The sequence below is a fragment of the Hyalella azteca genome, unplaced genomic scaffold, assembly GCF_000764305.2.
Source record: "Hyalella azteca isolate HAZT.00-mixed unplaced genomic scaffold, Hazt_2.0.2 contig12009, whole genome shotgun sequence".
Lineage (NCBI taxonomy): Eukaryota > Metazoa > Arthropoda > Malacostraca > Amphipoda > Hyalellidae > Hyalella > Hyalella azteca.
The window spans coordinates 393963-409484 of record NW_025941981.1 but is presented as its reverse complement, the minus strand read 5'-3'; the positions used below and the strand labels follow the sequence as shown (position 1 = coordinate 409484).

Below are 15522 nucleotides of genomic sequence, written 5' to 3'. Positions count from 1 at the left end.
AGAGGGGGTGAGAGGGAGAGGGGGTTAGAGGGAGAGGGGGTGAGAGGGAGAAGGGGTGACAAGTTCGAAGTGAAGATAAAGTTGGGTGGGTAAGAGTAGGTGGTTAGAGTTAGGCAAAGGAATAACAGCAACGGTAATTAAAATTGAAATGAAATATAAATGAAATTAGATACAATTCAAGTAACTAATAGTAGAGTGAAGAGAAGCAAAGTTGAGAAAAATTGGTAGAGTATTTGGGTAGAGTGGTAGAGTAGTTGGTAGAGTGGTAGAGTAGTTTGTAGAGTGGTAGAGAAGTTTGTAGAGTGGTAGAGTAGTCGGTAGAGTGGTAGAGTAGTTGGCAGAGTGGTAGAGTAGTTGGTAGAGTGGTAGAGTAGTTGGCAGAGTGGTAGAGTAGTCGGTAGAGTGGTAGAGTAGTTGGCAGAGTGGTAGAGTAGTTGGTAGAGTGGTAGAGTAGTTGGCAGAGTGGTAGAGTAGTCGGTAGAGAGGTAGAGTAGTCGGTAGAGTGGTAGAGTAGTAGGTAGAGTGGTAGCAGCGTCCGCGTTGCAGCAGCGTGCGGGAGACGAGGGAGAGTGAGGGTTGTGCTGAGGGCAGCGAGTGATGACCGAGTGATGTTCTCAACTCCACTCACCGTAAAGCATTTTATTCAACTGTAAACGATTGTTATTCATATAAATGAAGCTCGAATATTAATATCAACGGTGAATGATGAATACCAGCCTGTGTGAAGCCTCTTATCAACCGCAAATGATAGTTAGCAATCACTTATTACGCTAAGTCTAAATTGCTGAGAAATCCTTGCAGTATGGAAATAATCTCGTATTCGTATCATGTAGTTCTGAATTATTTCATTGTCATCATCTCGAATTCCGTATTATTAAATAATTGCAAAATTAAAAAACTTTATTGAAATAGCGTCCCATTCCTTCCAATTTTAAGCAAAGAGCTCTCAATTATCGCCAAGTTCCAAATTCCTAGAGAATTAAAATTCATATCTATGGAAAATATTTAGAAGCACCAATAAAAACTCGTATTTGGCGAGGACGGTTCAACCTATCCTCAGATGCTTTCCTATTCTCCTACCAAGAATAAATGTTTAGGTCCAGACTCTATCAACGCAAGATAAGTATCCTGGATACGCGCCCCAACAGCCCCTATATACAATATCTCGACACGATAAGTATCCTGAATACGCGCCCCAACAGCCCCTATATACAATATCCCGACACGATAAGTATCCTGGATACGCGCCCCAACAGCCCCTATATACAATATCCCGACACGATAAGTATTTTGGATACGCGCTCCAACAGCCCCTATATACAATATCCCAATATCCCGGCACGATAAGTATCCTGGATACGCGCTCCAACAGCCCCTATATACAATATCACAATATCCCGGCACGATAAGTATCCTGGATACGCGCTCCAACAGCCCCGACAATACAATACAATATCCCGACACGATAAGTATCCTGGATACGCTCATAAACAGCCTCTATGCATTGCGGTACCAGGCTTTCACCACCAAAGCCATCTTCAATTAATACATTAGAAATAAATGTTTTAGGATTTTCATAACAATTAAAGGAGACTTAACTTAATCATCATCATTAGGAAGAAAACTAGACAGTGCGGCAATATGGACGTCCGATACCATCATCGTATGAAAGCAATAATTAATATCATCTTATTCTTTTGGTCAATGGATGATTATCGTTAGGTCATTCGCCATAGCCCCATAGATCATTAGATCAATGGCAAATAATCATCTAATCATTCGCTAAAAATCATTTCAATTAAGTCCACAGTAACTGTGTTCCTGACCTGAAAAACGGTGGTATAACACAAATCCTGCCTCATTAAACTTGAATAATATTCTCACTATAACAACTTCAGGGAAAAAATTTAAAATTTCTCCAGTTGTTGCTTTTGCCCAACAAGCGTGAGCAGTTGGGCAAAGCAGTTGTTACTCTTGCGCAAGAGCTCGCGACTGTCCAGCGGTCATGCATCGATGTGGCGCCATCTTAAATAATTAAGATTATTGGTCGCTGCGTGAACACAGATAACGTGACCTGGGCACAGCACCGCACGTGATCTGGACACAGCACTGCACGTGACCTGGGCACAGCACCGCACGTGACCTGGGCACAGCACCGCATGTGACCTAGGCACAGCACTGCACGCCACTTGGACACAGCAGAGTGCACAGCGTCTCATCAAGAGTAAATATATTAATATCCATTGAATATATTTAGACGCACCAATAAAAACTGTTATTTAGCGAGAGCGGTTCAACCTCCGATGCTTTCCTATTCTCCCACCAAGAATAATTTTTTAGGTCCAGACTCTATCAACACACATCAAGTCTCATCAAGATTAACTTTTTTATTTGGTGATGGGGGCACTGACCACGAGGTGGGCGCGGTCCTCCTCCAGGGGGTCGCCGCCCCCCAGGGGGTCGTCGAGGTCCGTTAGCGATGCCTGCGACCCCGCCACGCGCTGCACGCAAACGCACCAGTGTTAATATAACTCTTAGAATAGGAATTATTATTAGTGTAAGTATTATCATTATTGTTAGTGTAAGTATTATCATTATTGTTAGTGTAAGTATTATCATTATTATTAGTGTAAGTATTATCATTATTGTTAGTGTAAGTATTATCATTATTATTAGTGTAAGTATTATCATTATTATTAGTGTAAGTACTGTCTCTTATACACATCTAGATGTGTATAAGAGACAGNTTATCATTATTGTTAGTATAAGTATTATCATTATTGTTAGTATAAGTATTATCATTATTGTTAGTATAAGTATTATCATTATTGTTAGTATAAGTATTATCATTATTGTTAGTATAAGTATTATCATTATTGTTAGTATAAGTATTATCATTATTGTTAGTATAAGTATTATCATTATTGTTAGTATAAGTATTATCATTATTGTTAGTATAAGTATTATCATTATTGTTAGTATAAGTATTATCATTATTGTTAGTATAAGTATTATCATTATTGTTAGTATAAGTATTATCATTATTGTTAGTATAAGTATTATCATTATTGTTAGTATAAGTATTATCATTATTGTTAGTATAAGTATTATCATTATTGTTAGTATAAGTATCATCATTATTGTTAGTGTAAGTATTATCATTATTGTTAGTATAAGTATTAGACCGAGAATACACAAACAAATACCGATATTAGTACGGTATTAGAAATGTACGAACTAAACACGTATTGAAGACGTGCTTATATAAACGTACATACATGTTTCCTCTGAACAAATGTCAATACTATTTTTGGGAGGTTAACTAGCGGACCTAACAGACTCGACTGCTCGACTCGTGTTCAGAAAATGACCCCGAAGAAAGGAAAGCATTATTTTTATGCAATTGATTGAAATTATCCAGGAGAGAGGCAAAAACTTGGATATTTCCATTAACAAATTTGTTTTTTATTTGAATTAACTACTTAGGGTAAAATTATTTGCATACTAGATCAAGCGCCAGCGCTAAGATCTTCTGCATTGTAATAAGATTCATATTATTCATTAGATGAAATTAACCATGATGTTATAATACTTTTAATATAATTATTAAAAAAAGCGGCCCCGCACTCGCACATGGCTTTCCTCCGCGTCGGAAGAGCTCAAGTGTTTCAGGAGCAGCTGGAGGAACATGGTCTTCAGGGATACATGGTCTTCAGGGATACATGGTCTTCAGGGATACATGGTCTTCAGGGATACATGGTCTTCAGGAATACATGGTCTTCAGGGATACATGGTCTTCAGGGATACAACGTCTTCAGAGGTACATGGTCTTCAGAGATAAATGGTCTTCAGTGATACATGGTCTTCATGGATACATGGTCTTCAATTAGTCACAAGAACTTAAATGCACTTCTCCCGGTGTGTGAAAGTTCAAATAATGAACGATGGGAGCGGCCGGTGGGGATTTTTTCTCAACTTCTTGAATTGGGGAACTGATGGGTGGGAAGTTCCCGAGCCCCGCGTACCACGGCAGGAAATTGAAACGTCTTCACTACAACTCAATCACTGCACCCACTGCACTGCACGTACTGCACAGCACTGCATCCATTGCATCCACTGCACTGCACGTACTGCGCAGCACTGCACCCACTGCACTGCACGTACTGCACAGTACTGCACACTAGCAGGATAGCCGCTCACGAGACACTGAGGCGTCAGTATCGGACAGTATCGGCGCAGCGTCTGCATAAGTGAGCAGTTTAGCAGCTGCATGGGCCGAGCCCTCGATCGCTGTAACGAGCCAATAGCTCATCAATGACGTAACACTGACGTAAGATTGACGCGCAAAAGTGCCGCAACACTGCCGCAAGACCAGTATAACACTGCCGCAAGACCAGTATAACACTGCCGCAAGACCAGTATAACACTGCCGCAAGACCAGTATAACACTGTAACACTGCCGCAAAACTAGCATAACACTGTCGCAAGACTGGCATACCTCTGCAGTAATGTAACACAGGACACTTCAATCCAAAGGGCCGTATTCTGATACCGGTACATTTTCAAGACAATTTCGCACAAACATTTCAGACGTTATTATGAGAACCGTTTTGGTTTATCATGTGAAGTTTTTGCTATTGTGGAAAACAGCTTTGTATTCTGGTGAAACTTTTTTGTTTATTCGGTGTTATTTTTGCTATTCTTGTGAACCGCTTTGTATTATGACGAATCGTTCTATGTACTGGTGAACTGTTCGGTAATCTACTGACCAGTTCTGTATCCTGACTGTTTCGTATTCTGTTGAACAATTCTGTATTCTGGTGAACTGTTCTGTAAAAGAGCGAGGGGGGTTCCCTCCCTTATGCATGGCCTCACCCGTGCATGGCCTTACCCGTGCATGGCCTCACCCATGCATGGCCTCCCCCATGCATGGCCTCACCCATGCATGGCCTCCCCCATGCATGGCCTCACCCGTGCATGGCCTCACCCATGCATGGCCTCACCGATGCATGGCCTCACCCATGCATGGCCTTACCCATGCATGGCCTCACCACATCATTCGCTTTTCTCAGCAGCATGTCGTGGCTCGTAGCCTCGTTACGTTTTGATGAGATTTGTACTCCGAGGTTATAATTCTGCTATCTATAAATTTAGTCGTCTGCTATCTATAATTTTTAAATGCCAACAAAGGAAGTATCTACCTCAATAATTCAAGAATTAATTAATGTTGGTACGAAGACTCTTACACCTGCTGGATGATCGTCAGTATACGACGAAGAAAGTTCAGGTTGTGTTCATTTCATCCCCCCTCTCAACGCAAGGGATTTTAGAGCTATAATAAAACGCCGCTCTTTAGCTTTGCGTTCAAAAAGGTCAGAATTATGCGTAGTCGGCACGCTACTTTAACTTGACTATTTCATGCTTTACTCAGTACCGGTGGCGGTAGGCAATAAATTCATCGGTTTCTTCACGGAATTCTTTAACTTAATTATTCATATTCCGAGGAAATTTGTCTGGTTATACGTGCACTGCCTCGCCTGCGTAGTGCGAGTGTGGCCTCACCTGCAAGTAAGGGTTGTCCTGGCGTGAGAGGCGTATGGCCTCGATGGCCTGCCAGTCCTCAAGGCTGCACGACAGCGCGTGGTGCGAGGCATCAGAGCTCCCGTCACCCCCAGGGGAGGTCGGGAGTTGGGGGGAGGAGGTTAGCAGATCTAGAGGGGAGCAGGGGTCACAACCCTTTGGGGATGGGGATGTTGTGTGGGCGGGGGATGTGAGGTGGGCAGGGGTTGATGAGCGCGACAGTCTGTTGGGGGATCGAACCCCCAGGAAGGAGGGGGAGGGGGACTTGTTACCCCCCAGACACGGGGGAGTGTGCAGGGGTCGCTGCGACGCGGCGTTCATCACTGCAAAATTCATCATTCAGTCATACATGCATTCATCAATATCAAATATCAAGAAGTGATTGTTCATTAACGAATTCATTGATGTATAAGAATATTAAAACAACTTATCATATTAATAGTTGTCGGGCATACACTCAAAGAATTAAAGGGCTCACCCTCATGTTCCTCCATGTCCTCCCCCACATCCTTCCTCCGCTTGAAGATGTTGCTGATGAAATCAAAAGGCCCCCGCTTGGTGGGCTCCTCCCCAGCCCCCTCCCCACTCCCCATGATGGGCGCCTGCAGCTGTGAAACATCCGGGGATCTTTTTCATATAAATATTAATTAGCTCATAATTCTGAGATTAAACATATAAGATGATATAAGGATACATTTTAGTAGCATTGCCATAACCGCCTTTTTCATATTCTATCTGAATAAGTTTATTGTACTGAGAAATTTATTCAATTGTTTCATTAGAAATGCATTAACATCATCGAGCGACGCATTTATAAGAATGAGACCTTTTGTCAATGTGAGGCAGGACGAAAAATGCTTTTGAGTGTTCCTCTGAAATAATACGAGTCAATATATGAGAGTAGCGACTACTTGTATCAATGAAACAGGCAAATAATAATATTCTTAATACAGAATTGCACAAACAATATTATGCAATTATTTTTTATGCAGAAAATAGGTGCAGAAAAATAATATTTTTCTGTGTCCTCTTGCCGTTTTCATTCAGAATTTGTAGCTTAGATTCGTTCTGATAACTTCTGAATTATTTCAATGTGAAATCCTCAACTCGGAAAGATAAAGATTGATCTAAATCTTCTTTCAGTCGCCAATTGCTGACGTCACACACTCGATCCGATCGTTCCACTTCACACTCAATGATGCACAAAATTCCCAGCAGTTAGAGAGCTGGAATTCGGGAATACAGTCGCTGGTGATCGATGTGGGGTTCGTACGGCCGTAAAGAGCGCTGTAAATATTGATCCAGAGCCGCCATCATGCAGGCTCCACCCAGCAACATGGCCACACCCGCCCTCCGCTCTCATCTCTATCTTCATTCACAACATCATCACTAATAAACATCACTACTTAATATTACGATAGAAGAAACAGCAGTTCGTTTCCGTCTACAATTGTAAAATAATATAACGGCAACGGGTGAAGCTCATTGAAAAAATACCGCATAAAAATTGACCTTGAGCCGAGGCCGTTATGTCCATTCACGTGGGCGCTCGTACACCCACGCCACCCATCGCTGCTCCGCCTCATTCACAACACCACCAGTAACTCATATAAGCTAACGATAACGATACTACGGCCAATAACGATGCAGTATTTTACTGGTATAAAACATCAACATTACCTCATGTATATGATATTTCATCGACACAATACTTCATCGATGCAACACTTCAACAATACAATAATTCAACCAACAAAATTACTGCTATTACATTCATGTTAGTATAAAAAAAGCAAACTAGTTCACTTAACAGTATTACCAATGTACGTAGTAATAGTTTAGCATTTTAATAAAGGGAATCTAGGACGATGAAACATTTTTAAATGACACCCATCTGCACAGAGGAGTATTGACAAAAGAAACTTCGGTATTTCTCATCAATATAATTTAAAATATTTAGATCTAGAGCGCAGAAGTGCAAACCAAAAATTTAATTAGTCCCAATAGTTACTTGAATACTGGTCGTAATATCCCTGGACTTTCAAATCTTGTACGCGCCTATCCAGCTATGACTTTGATATAAAATTATAGAATTTTAGATATTTTTCTGTATTGAGCAGTATTGAGAAAATATTTAGCAGTATTAAGAAGAAAGGGTGGGCAGGTTGGCCCAGTGGTTACAGTTCAGAGTACCAGTATTGGAGCAGAGAGGCGCGGGTTCGATCCCAGCTCTGTGCGCCAGTTTCTGGTCAGAATCAGCGAGGAGGCCAGGCGGTTAAGCACAGCAGAATTGTAGCAGTGAGTTGCGAGTTCGAGACCACAAAATGCTGTGAATGTTCTGCGATGTAAAGAATCGGCGACAGGCCTACGGCCTAATAAACGCTTAAAAAGTTAACCGCTAACCGCTAAAGGATTCTTTCTAGCACATATGCCCCGGCCAACAGCTTTGTGGGCCTATGCTGCAGCTGTGGGCGTGTGTAGCTGCAGCTGTGTAGGCCTATACTGCAGCTGTGGGCGTGTGTAGCTGCAGCTGTGTAGGCCTATGCTGCAGCTGTGGGCGTGTGTAGCTGCAGCTGTGTAGGCCTATGCTGCAGCTGTGGGCGTGTGTAGCTGCAGCTGTGTGCGGGTCCTCCTGATGCCGTGAGCGAACCTATCTGCAGCTGTATGTGGTCCTTGCCACTGCTGTGTGCACTGAGCAGGTCTTTCACATATAGCTGCGTATGTGATGTATTATATGCCCAAACGAATCTGAAACCATGACCCAGGCCAATCGTTCTCATGTTGAATTCGGGTGTGAGCTTCATAGGTAAGTCAACGTGTTATCAGAAAAATCATCGAACCTCATTCCCCCGACTGAGATTCGATGCGCTTAACAATAGTGTCTTATGTTGATAATGCGACCATTTCTTTACTCTTATTATCATTTATCAAGTGGATTCACTAATCATCGCATATCATTATTTAAAATAATGCCAAGCCCGATAAAGACAATTCAACGTTTTACATACCTCGGTGTCAGTTATCGAAGTTGCGGTGTCAGCAACTTGCCCTCGAGGCTTAGTATCGATCTCCTCCTCGCCAGCCTCATATAATTTCCGGGAAAGTTTGGAGGGACCTTTCTGAGGGGCCGTAAGGCGCGTCACGTCGTCGGGGAGCGGCGCGAGTTCGCCTCGGAAAGAAATTTTACCGAAATCGCCTAGAGGCGCCGCTATATTGCCGGGAGGGGCCGCGAAAATGTCGGGAGGACCCGCGATGGTACCGGGAGGTGCAGCGATGGTGCCGGAAGGTGCAGCAATGGTGTTGGGAGGTGCCGCAAAGGTTTTGGGGGGTCTGCGGGGATTTGACTTCGCGATTTGTGTTGAATCTTCCACTACTGAAGGCAAAGCCCCGCTAGAGGAGAGGCATGAGCCTTTGGAAGACATGAATGAACAGGTTTCAGAGCTAACCACTGTATGAGTCTCATTGGAATGAACTCGTGTAATGTCACTCAAAAGTGGAAGAAAATCATTCTTTGTCAAATGGCCAGCGATCCCAGGTTCAGATACGATGTTTGAATCGAGATTGACGGATTTTTGATGATCCAATCCCGGAGCAATTGGTTCACTTTTAAGGAGTGAAGCATTTGAAGAGCTATTTAAAGGATTGTAAAAGCTCAATACCGACGAATTTTTCGTCAAAGGGAATGAGGATGAGGGCTCAAAGGACGAACAGTTCAGGGCACTCGCGAGTCCACGAAGCTGGGTTGGCAGAGGCACCAGAGAAGACGGCTTGCGGGAGTCCACGTTGGTTGACACTCGCGCACTGGGCAATTTTCTAAACAAATTCAAATCATTACGCACATCATTGTGACTATAATGCAAGCTTCTTAATTTGGAAATACCCTCAAAAATGTGAGAGTCTTCTTTTCCCGGAAAACTGGAGGCAAGTCTCGCTACGTCCTTCGGCCCTTCAATGTACCACAGCCTGTCCTGCCCCTCCTCTGCTGTCAGCTTGGGACCACATAGAATGACTCTTCTTCTATTCATTCCACCGGCATCCGAATTTTCAGGCTTATCCTCCGGCTGGTTTGGGAGCTCCTGCCCAGCTGCTTTTTCTTGAGGGCTGTCAAGCAGACGTTCTTTCTTAGGTCCGCTGAGAATGAGACGTCCACAGAAGGTATTGCGTTCGTCGTCGTCGCTGATTGCGGAATACGGGAATTTTTTCGAGCGCCGTTCCATGCCTCCCAAATAAAATCAAAGAACTACACTGACGAAGTCAAAAATAATCTACAATACGAGCTACAGTATGGTGTAACAGCATTCATTTTCTTTATATGTGTAAGAAACCAACTCAAACGCGACAGTCGTTAAGTCAACAATAAGTACATGAATCTAACTACACTGACATTAATTTCACGTCAGAAAACACATCTTTCACTCCCGTAATCCTGTTAGAAGAGTCATGTACGTCAATGGCAGCGGCAACGTGACAACATACACGCTGTTCTGCGAGTCCTCTTATGCATCAAATCCGTCTATCACAGCAATACGTACGAGTGCTATTAGCGACGCTCTGCGAGAGACATGCTCATACACCAGTTTCATAACTCATATATATTACGTGTCGTAATAATTGCCATCTTAACACAGACTTTCAGCTTCATATTACGTATCGTAATAATCGCCATCTTAACATAGACTGTCAGCTTCATTTAATAGAGTTCCAAATCCCGAGCACGGGCAGTTCCAGGGCCAGCCCTGCATGACACCGCCGCGTGCTGTTGCAGACACAAAGGATCGCAGAGCAACAGGAGGCAGAGTTGTGCCATCGGCAGAGTTATGACACTGTATCGGCAGAGCTATATAACACTGTATTGGCAGAGCTATGACACTGTATCGGCAGAGCTATATAACACTGTATTGTCAGAGCTATGACACTGTATTGGCAGAGATATACCACTGTATTGGCAGAGCTATGACACTGTATTGGCAGAGCTATACCACTGTACCGGCAGAGCTATACCACTGTACCGGCAGAGCTATACCACTGTACAGGCAGAGCTATACCACTGTACCGGCAGAGCTATGACACTGTATTGGCAGAGATAACATGTATTGGCATAGATATAACACTGTATTGGCATAGATATACCACTGTATTGGCAGAGCTATACCACTGTATTGGCAGAACCATAACACTGTATTGGCAGAGCTATAACACTGTATTGGCAGAGCTATAACACTGTTTTGGAAGAGATATACTACTGTATTGGCAGAGCTATAGCCTATAACACTGTATTGGCAGAGCAAAGTATCAGCACTGCATACATCTCGTCCTTCGCAGAGTCACTTCACTGGAATGTAAGTGCTAAAGCACCGCATCGGAAGAGCTACAGCACTGTACTGCATGCAAGGCCAAATCTACGCCGTGTATTGGCATATTCAGTTCAGGGTATCGACTTTGCCCAGGCAGGGTATCGACCTTGCCCAGGCAGGGAATGTTTTAACTCTAGCCTAGCAAAGCATCAACTCAATCCTTACAGGGTACTGGTAGCGCCCGCCACACTTCTTTTTGTCGCCGGGCGACAACAAAGAAGTAGCGGCCATGCAGGGTCAATACAGTGTGTCCACCCAAGGGCTCCGTATACATTGACCTGTGAAGCTCAATGGCCGTCCTATCAAAACTCGTTTGTGTACACGTAGCGGCGGTAGCGGTATAAGTACATGCGGCTGCCTGAGCACACGTAGCTGGCCAAGCACACGTAGCGGCCAATTTTTGTCTGTGATTGGTGGGTTCAGCTTAAACGCCGTCATTGACTGGCTGGCGGAGTACGTGGCAATGAAACGTAACTGTTCTGATAGCTCGGCCTCAGGACATGACAGAGGCGGCCCACCGGTCACCGCGTGACTGCCTCACACAAAGTGAAGGTCGGACTCACAACTGTCGTTATGAGGCTATCAAGTGCCGTACTGCCGCACTACTGCTACGGCTGCAGTCTGGTCTGCTGTTGCTTACTGCCCCACTACTGCTACGGCTGCAGTATGGTCTGCTGTTGTTTACTGCCACACTACTGCTACGGCTGCAGTCTGGTCAGCTGTTGCTTACTGCCGCACTACTGCTACGGCAGCAGTCTGGTCTGCTGTTGCTTACTGCCGCACTACTGCTACGGCTGCAGTCTGGTCTGCTGTTCTGCTGTTGCTTACTGCCGCACTACTGCTACGGCTGCAGTCCTGACTGCTGTTGCTTACTGCCGCAACTTGCCAAACTGGGCCAAAAATATTAGACCCTCCAATTATTCTTTTCCACATGCATTCCCGAATTCGATCACGAGAATCTTAGAACTTCAGAAGAAAAATTATTTCATAGGTGACAGTTATATATCTATTCACCTATCAATAAGAAAAAGAACCTGTAACCCATTGTTTTGCTCGCGGCATTTGCTGCGCAATCTGAAATCTGCTGTGCAAAATAATTCATTTAGGGTTTCATGTAGCCACATTCCCAAGTTCATTATAAAGATCGTCCACACCAGCCATTCTTATGAACAGTTCGATCAAGATCGGACAGAGTTCGGAGGACAAGTTGATAAACTGTAGAACAGAACTACTATGAAAGAAACAATAAAGTTGACAACTTCATCTAATTTATGAATGAATTATATTTAAAAAATTGACTGCTTGCTCAACTTTGTATCACGTTTTAGTGGCGTACACTTGCACCGTGGCGCCAGGGGGCTTGGGCTACTCTGTGAGTCAGTAGTATAGATTTTCCTGGCATGATTATTACTAAAACAACTTTAACTAATGATAATATTAAAGATAATACTACTAGTAACATTGATGGTCGTAGAATATAAGTTATAGTTAATTGCAGAGTAACATATCACTGTAGAATACGTGATCATTGAAGAATTTGGGGGTATCACTTAAGGTAATTTGGAAGATAGAACGGATGAAAGTGCATGCAGTGGAAGCTGCAGGCAATAAATTAAATGGAATATTTGATGATATACATTAAATTGGACTGAAATTTGCATCAAATGAATGAGGAAGTATGCATAAAATGACTTGAGAAAGTTTGATTTGAATTTCAAACATGCATTGAAGAACCGTGATAATACGAGCAACTATACTGAAGGTTAACAATGCCTCAATAGAAGTTAGAGTTTATCACAATTTGCGGTCCCGGTGACGAAGTTGCACTGCAAGCGAGCCGTGACCTGCACACTGCACGCATACTGTTGTGTAATTGGCTGGGGGCGACCACACCCACTGCAATCCCCACACCCACTGCAATCCCCACACCCACTGCAGTCCCCACACCCGCTGCAGTCCCCACACCCACTACAATCCTCACGCCCACAGCAATCCCACGTACATCCGCTGCACTTATTATCCCCTGCAATTCCCATATTCATCACAATCTCAACAACGGTGAGTGTTTCTGTATATCCTCACTTGTCCCAAACTTCTGAACTTTCACACTTGCCCCATCAGCTGCGGTTTTCCCACCGCCTCTGGACTTGCATAACTGTTAAACTCCCCCTCCTCAGCAAAACATCTGGTGTTCCCCACGGCTTGTGAGATTCCCCGCATCCTCCCCATCACTTGATGAACCTCAAGCTTTAATCCATAGAGCACTCAACGAGACTCGAGTGCGAACCTGGAAGCCATGGAAACAGGTTTTTTGGAAGCACCAACGACGGTGGTTTTTCACCGGAGATTTTCCTTCATGCTAATGTCCCCTCATGCTAATGTCCCCTCATTCCAATGCCCCTTCATGCCAATATCCCTTCATGCCAATTTCCTCTCATGCTTATGTCCCCTCATGTCAATGTCCCCTCATGCCGTTATCGGCCCCGGTTGCCCAATTGCAGACCCCTCTAAAGACGCGTCCGGGGACTGCAGCGAAACAAAAGACCCAGCGAGACTCAATTACGCGCCATTGTTGCAAGACTTGATTGAAAGACGCCCGAGCTCGGCGTCGCGTTGACATTAATGGAACAGTAAAGCATTTCAAAAGGATACAGACAAGCTAAACATAACTTATCAGGGGCGGAATAGTCAACAGTAACCACGCTGTATTAACCTCGTCAGCTTAAATCTGACATTACATTTTTCATAAACTTTTAAACGCTAAAATCACTAAAACCACTAGAACTTACGAAACGCGTACGTCGCTTTGCGTATGGATGATGAGATTGTCATCCAAAACCAAGCGGGTGGGTGGGACTCACCTCTTGAGTGCGTTTGGGGGATGACTTGGTCATCCAGCACCCAGTGTGTAAGCGGGACTCACCTCCTGGGTGTTGTGCAGAACCCACATCTCGGATGGTCCCGGTCACCGGACGCTCCTTTCACTCAGTTTCCATTCAACACCATCAGGACCTTGGGTTCAAAATTTCCGCGAACATTTTCCAACTTATGGATGTTTCTATGCCAAAAGCTACGAGCACTGGAAAAAAAATTACAAGAAAATAAAATTCCGGAGAATTGCAATTCTAAGCTTAGGGAAGTTACGTTGTCAATGAATTTGTCAGAATACAGTTAATAATAATATCACACTGATCATTCATAAGTATAGTTTGTGAATTGATACCGGTATGCAAAATTTCGGCTGAACCTATTCCATATCTTTAATTAACCTCCTGAGTATTGTCACATATGTCGCCAGAGCTAACGACTCGACACGCTGCTATGAAATTCCTTTATAATGAACACAGAACACATTACAAATTTATGCACATTTATATGCAATTTTAATGTGCATATTATAGTCTAGACAATGAAACATGTAACCTCGCATAACTTTAAACCAACCACAGCAAAGAATGCAATATTCAACCACCGCTAAAAACGATCCAAGACTCTGCCATAAGGTGCCGAGCTCAACATAAAATTCTGAGGAGTAAATATCAGCCCATTGACCTATAATTACAAATCGACCTAAAATTACTATTGTTGACAAATGTGTTGATTATTGTATTTACATTATTTTTCGTTCCAAGACAATAAGTTACGTTCTCATTTGGATGTTTCTTTGCGATATTTCATGTCTAAGTGGAGCTTCTTCGATACAACAACTCCTTTGCACAATGTGCAACCTGACTATAAAAATTAAAATTTTTGATCGTGTTTCATTGACGAACTGGAAACTGCGTCGCTTTCAGGGAGCCAGTAAAGTCGGCTCTTGTGAGGGCGACTCGGAAGAACGGCTGGGCCGAGCGCCAAGGATCGATATAACAACCGTGGCTCCAACTCGCCATCACGTGAATCGCGTCGTAAGTCATACAGGTGATCGTAAGTTGGGTGATGGTCACCTCAAGTCATGAGGTGACCGTAAGTTGAGTTTAGGTCGTCGTAAGTCTGAAGATGAGCGTGAATTTTCGGATGAGCGTGTTACGATTATTAGACGTTTTTAGATGGTTGCTGGCTTTTTGACAGTTCCAAGTTTCAGATGATCGTTATTCGATTTTACTAAATTTTTTCGGTGGTTGCTTGTTATATCGGTTGGTCGTGAGTGTTTGCGCAGCTAAGATTTTAACGGTTGCGAAAATCTCGACGGTTGTCGGCTTTCCGACCCTCGGATCTCAAAGATTAATCAAGCCAACCTGTTGATTTAAACCTCATGATAAATACTGTCATGGCATTCTACGTCGGTGAACCATTGCGACTAATGGAACCAGACTGCGGTACGCTGCGACACGATGTCAGGGACACTAGTAAAGCACGATTGACATAGTTGGTGTTGGCGCAACTTGTTTTAAGGTCGGCGCAGCTAGTTAGGGTCGGCGCAGCTAGTTAGGGTCGGCGCATCTAGTTAGGGTCGGCGCATCTAGTTAGGGTCGGCGCTGCTAGTTAAGGACGGCGCATCTAGTTAGGGTCGGCGCATCTAGTTAGGGTCGGCGCAGCTAGTTAGGGTCGGCGCATCTAGTTAGGGTCAGCGCAGCTAGTTATAAGGTCG

At 43.7% G+C, this 15522-nt stretch overlaps 1 protein-coding gene across 2 annotated transcripts in view; it reads right to left on the bottom strand.

Moving 5' to 3' along the window:
- LOC108675680 overlaps positions 1-14017 on the bottom strand; it is a 21403-nt gene extending 7386 nt beyond the window's left edge. For both annotated transcript variants that reach the window (XR_007156992.1, XM_018163707.2), the window contains exons 1-4: positions 13858-14017; positions 6059-6188; positions 5563-5903; positions 2412-2501 (exon numbers count right to left, since the gene is read on the bottom strand). Coding sequence is in view for 1 of the 2 variants with exons in the window: in XM_018163707.2 (XP_018019196.1) it covers positions 2412-2501; positions 5563-5903; positions 6059-6188; positions 13858-13884 (588 nt within the window). In the remaining variant the exon portion in view is untranslated. The remainder of the gene's footprint in view (positions 1-2411; positions 2502-5562; positions 5904-6058; positions 6189-13857) is intronic.
- Positions 14018-15522: the final 1505 nt, after the last annotated feature.